Here is a 4,739-nt window from a genome sequence, read left to right as displayed (position 1 = left end):
GGACTGCAGCCTGACACCTGAGGGAGGGAGAGGGGCGCACCCGGGAGGGGTCCAGAGCCCTGTCCGCAGGGTGAGGACAAGATGGGGAGACTGAGGCAGGTGAATGGAGAGGTAGAGGTGGCCAGACAGGCGGAGGTGGGGAGGAGGGTGGGTAGAGAGGTGGCGAAAAGGACAGCGGCGGGGACAGAGAGTCATTGAGAAAACAGACAGACAGATAGAGGCCTAGACCAGCAAAGGGGCAGAAAGATTAAGATGGATAGGTAGATTCCAAAAACCTGACAGAAGGGTTCCTCAGAGGCCCTGGGGCTGAGAGCCAAACCCAGGAACTGAATGTAAGATGAGCAGTAGGGGCCCCCAACTCCTGGGGTGCTTTTCTTCCAAGCACATCCCAGACAGAGGTCCTGCCAAAAAGAAGCTTCTGGCCACCCCAAGTTGAGCCATCCCTCTGGCTCTGCCAAATATTCTGACCCTCTGATTGGGCAGCTCCTCCCTCTTGGTTCCACCCCATCCATCTCCCTTCCCTGGTATCCCAGCAACGCTGACAGTTTAGGGGAGGCAGAGGTGAAGTGGTTGCCATAGCAACAGAGTGGGTGAAAGGTCACTCTGGTCTTAGCCTAGGTGGCCTGCAGCAGGCTGGAACTGGCATTGAGGGGGGTTGGGGTGGGAGGCTGCAAAGCTCTTTTTCTCTTCTCCCACTCTGCCCAGAATGGTGCTGGAAGGAAACCCTGAAGTGGGGTCTCCCCGAACCTCAGACCTCCAGCACCCGGGGAACCAGGGCTCTTGCGTGCTCTCTTCTCCCAGTGAAGATGCACAGCCAGGGGAGGAGCCCATCAAGTATGGCGAACTCATCGTTCTGGGGTGAGCCTCCCTGGTCCGAGGGGGCGGGGCACCAGGCACCCCACAGGACAGCCAGACCAAGGGTCCCAGCTCTCCCCATTTACAGCCTTCTGCTGCTCGTCCCTCCTCACCTTCCCAGCTGAGAGACAAAGTTGACCAAGCCCACCTCAATTCACAATTGTTATTTTATCTTCCCATTTTTCATAAATTATGGAGACAACCCTGCCCATCTAAGTTTCTGAACGGAAGAAAGTAGCACCAGCTGCCTTTTATAAAACACCTCATGTGTGTAGTCTGGGATGAACTCTGGTCCTCCAGCAAAAGTGCTTGGTTCAAATCCTGCCTTTGTAAGTTGCTTAACTTCCCTGTGCCTCCATTTCCCCACTTACCAGTAGAGACGATGATAATAATAATACCTCAGAGGGCTGTTGGAAGGAACGACTGAGGTGATTTCTGTAAAGCACGTAGCACAGTGCCTGGCCTGCACCAAGTATTCTGGGAGGCAGGCGTGTGCCAAGCCCTTTCATGGACATTATTTCATTTCAATCTTCACAAAGATGCTGTGAGGAAGGAGGTGAGGAAACCAAGGCTCAGAGAGGGGAAGTGGCTGGCCCAAGGGCACACAGCTGGTAAGTGGCAGGGCTGGGATTTGGACCCAGGTCTTTCTTACTCTAGGTTTAATGCACTTCCACTAAGTGACAGCTGACCCTCGTGCTACAGATGAGGAAACTGAGGCCAGGAGAAAGGAAGCAACGTGAGCTGGTAGCTGAGTAGACCTTATCCGTTCCTGGTCTTCGCCTGACCAGGATGCTTGCCCCATGCACAGATCCCTCTCCTTCCTCCCTTCTGTACCTCCTTTTGGCCTCTCTCTGTGCCCTGAAGAGAGTATCTGATAAACTATGTTATCACTGTGATGACTATTTAGAAATAATAATGGCTACTGTTTGTTGACATGTACGTGCCATGTGCTTTTATTTTTATTTTTTGGTAATAGTAGTCATAGATAACATTTATCAAGGGCTTGTTAAATATATGCCAAACTGTGCCAAGCATCTTAAAATGCTTTATCTCATTTAGCTCTCATAATGAACCTGTGAGGTAGATCCTGAGAAAATTAGCCCCATTTTACAGAGGTTATAGGGCTTCCCAGGTGGCACTAGTGGTAAAGAACCAGCCTGCCAACGCGGGAGACACTAAGAGATGCGGGTTTGATTCCTGGGTCAGGAAGATCCCCTGGAGGAGGGCATGGCAACCCACTCAGTATTCTTGCCTGGAGAATCCCAGGGACAGAGGCACCTGGCAAGCTGCAGTCCACAGGGTCACACAGAGTCGAACATGACTGAAGTGACTTAGCATGCACAGAGGTTATCTGATAAGCAGAAGTGCCCAGATTTAAGTCAGGTCCATCTGAACCCTCAGGCGTGTCCTGAACTGCCCTACCCCCCATATGTGGGGAGAGCTTACAAGCGCAAAAGTGATGCCCCTCTCAGGGGTGCTTGCATTAGAAAAGCAGCCACTTAGGAAGTCCCTGGCGGTCCAGTGGTTAGGACTCCACGATTTCACTGCCGAGGACCCAGGGTTTGATCCCTGGTTGGAGAACTAAGATCGTACAAGTCACGTGGCACTGCCCGCTCCCCCCGCCCCCAAAGAAAGCAACTGCTTCATGTCCCAAAGGAAGAGCTGGAATCACAGCTGGGAATGAGGCCACTGATGAGGGAGAGCTCAGACCTAAGGCGACAGGCCCTCTTGAGAGCCATCTGTTCTCCACGGAGCAGTGAAGCCCCACGCCGGCTGGACATCAGAGCCACCCAGAGAGCACATTGAAAAATTACCCACTGACAAGCTCATCCCAAATCTACAGAATCAGAATCTCCCTCTGTGGGTCCAGAGAAGATTCTGATTCAAGTGGTCCTTGGCTGTATTTGGCAGCTATTCATCCTTTTCACTTCCTGCTGCCAAACCTGCTGTGGCTCCCCAGTGCTTATGGACTAAAGTTCAGAATGCTCTTCCTGGAGTTCAGGGCCCTCCCACCAAGTTCATTTTCCCCGACTGCACTCTCCCACCCAAGTCATCGCTCAAACCCTGCCTGCCACAGGGCCTTTGCTCAGGGTAAGCCCTCCTTACCGAGAATCTTCTGCAAAAGAGCCTGGAGTCAGACAGATGAGAGGTCAAATCTAGACTTTTCCCACTTCCTAGCCTGGGACCTCAGGCAAGTCATTTTACCTCCCTGAGCCTCAATTTGCCTCATTCATAAAATGAAAAGAAAGATAGAAAGACACTTGCCTGGCAGGACATTACACAGATTCCATTAGGTAATTAATAATGTGAAGTACCAGGAACACAGGAGGCTCCAGTTCATGGCAGCGATCAAGGTTATGACTCACCCCATCTTTGCCTTCTACAATCTGGACAAGGCTGGAAAGGAAGAAATTTGATGTGTATGAATGTGTAGAGATAGTGGCTTTGTGGGTCTACTTTTTTTTTTCTTCCTTTCTGGTTTCCAAGTAGTACTTGTGATCTAATAAATGACAGTTTGCTAAAGGTGACTCCTTTCTAGTTCTTCAAGGCCCGGTATAGGTGTCCCATCTCTTCGAAACCTGCTCCTGGGATCAGAATTCCTTTCTCCTGTCTCTAGGCCTGGGACACACTTGGCTTGTGTCTGGATCAGGGCAGGTGGCATCCAGGTTCCTCAAACAACTTAGGGCACAGAACTGGCCTGTGGTATGTCATCTGTACCACCCCAGCACCGAGTGCCTGACCAGGCATGGTCCAGGAGTCCAGAAAACACTGGTTAATTGAACGAAAACTCTTTTGAAGATCTTTTGACCACCCCCACCCCCCACTTCACTTCTCCAAGGCACCAATTTGATAGAGTAGGGTCTTCTATCTGGTAGTTCTAGGGCTTGTTTATTAAGGCAGGATCTGCCCAGAAGTTGGTGGTTCCTCCTAGTCTCTCAGGGACTCATCTGCTGTCACTCTCTGCCTGCAACCTTTTCTTCTTAACCCCCTCATCCACAGCTACAATGGGTGTCTGGCAAGTGGGGACAAGGGCCGCCGCCGAAGCCGCCTGGCGCTGAGTCGCCGGCCACACGCCAACGGAGTGAAGCCAGATGTCATTCACCACATCTCAACGCCGCTCGTCTCCAAGGCAAGCAGCTTGTCCTAGCAGACCCGGTGCCAGTCTTCCCAGTCCTACCTGCTCACAGGCCCGCCAGAGCAGGGGAACCCACGTGTCTTCACTCACGACCCTGGGAAACCAGAGCATGGGGCTGGTGGGAGACTCCTCGCAGTATGTCGTAGCTTGCAAAGTATTTCCTGGACCACTAGATCCCATCCCTTGGGAGGGAAGTGGTCAACATCATTTGAGGCGGCCAAGGCTCCAGGAGGGGACATGACAATCACACCGTAATGACAAAGGCAAAGCCTTTGGCTTCGGAGGTTTGGGGTTGTAATTTGGGCTCTGCTGTTTCCAGTCATTTGACATCTGACCGGTTTCCTTCTCTTCTCTGAGATGCAGTTCCTTCAACAGTAAAATGGGAATGATAACCATGCCTCCTTTGGGAAGCTGTAGGGATAAATAGGGGCTTTTCCAATGGCTCAGTGGTAAAGAATCTTCCAGCAATGCAGGAGACACAGAAGAGGCAGGTTCCATCCCTGGGTTGGGAAGATCCCCTGGAGAAGGAAATGGCAACCTACTCCAGCATTCTTGCCTGGGAAATCCCATGAACAGAGGAGCCTGGTGGTCTACGGTTCATGGGGTCACGAAGAGTAGGACATGACTGAGCGATGACCGTGCACACGGGGATCAAATAAGATAACCTGTGTAAAGGGCTGGCTGCAGAGTTTGCCCTCTGTAAGAGGTGGAACCACCCCTTCCCTGGGAATGGCTGCTGGATGTCAGG

The 4,739-nt window shown here is 51.9% G+C and overlaps 1 protein-coding gene across 4 annotated transcripts in view; it reads left to right on the top strand.

The window, feature by feature from the left end:
• The window catches only part of PELI3 (pellino E3 ubiquitin protein ligase family member 3), a 10,697-nt gene that overhangs the window by 590 nt on the left and 5,368 nt on the right, over window positions 1-4,739 (top strand). For 3 of the 4 annotated variants that reach the window (XM_010837755.1, XM_010837754.1, XM_010837753.1), the window contains exons 2-3: window positions 706-858; window positions 3,856-3,985. In XM_010837755.1, the coding sequence (XP_010836057.1) occupies window positions 707-858; window positions 3,856-3,985 (282 nt within the window). In that variant the 5' untranslated portion in view covers window position 706. Of the gene's footprint in view, window positions 1-705; window positions 859-1,394; window positions 1,467-3,855; window positions 3,986-4,739 lie in introns of all 4 variants that reach the window. The other variant, XM_010837752.1, reaches the window with a different exon arrangement.

The sequence above is a fragment of the Bison bison genome, unplaced genomic scaffold, assembly GCF_000754665.1.
Source record: "Bison bison bison isolate TAMUID 2011002044 unplaced genomic scaffold, Bison_UMD1.0 scf7180017864080, whole genome shotgun sequence".
Lineage (NCBI taxonomy): Eukaryota > Metazoa > Chordata > Mammalia > Artiodactyla > Bovidae > Bison > Bison bison.
The sequence above is the reverse complement of the archived record's forward strand: the minus strand, read 5'-3'. Positions and strand labels throughout refer to the sequence as shown.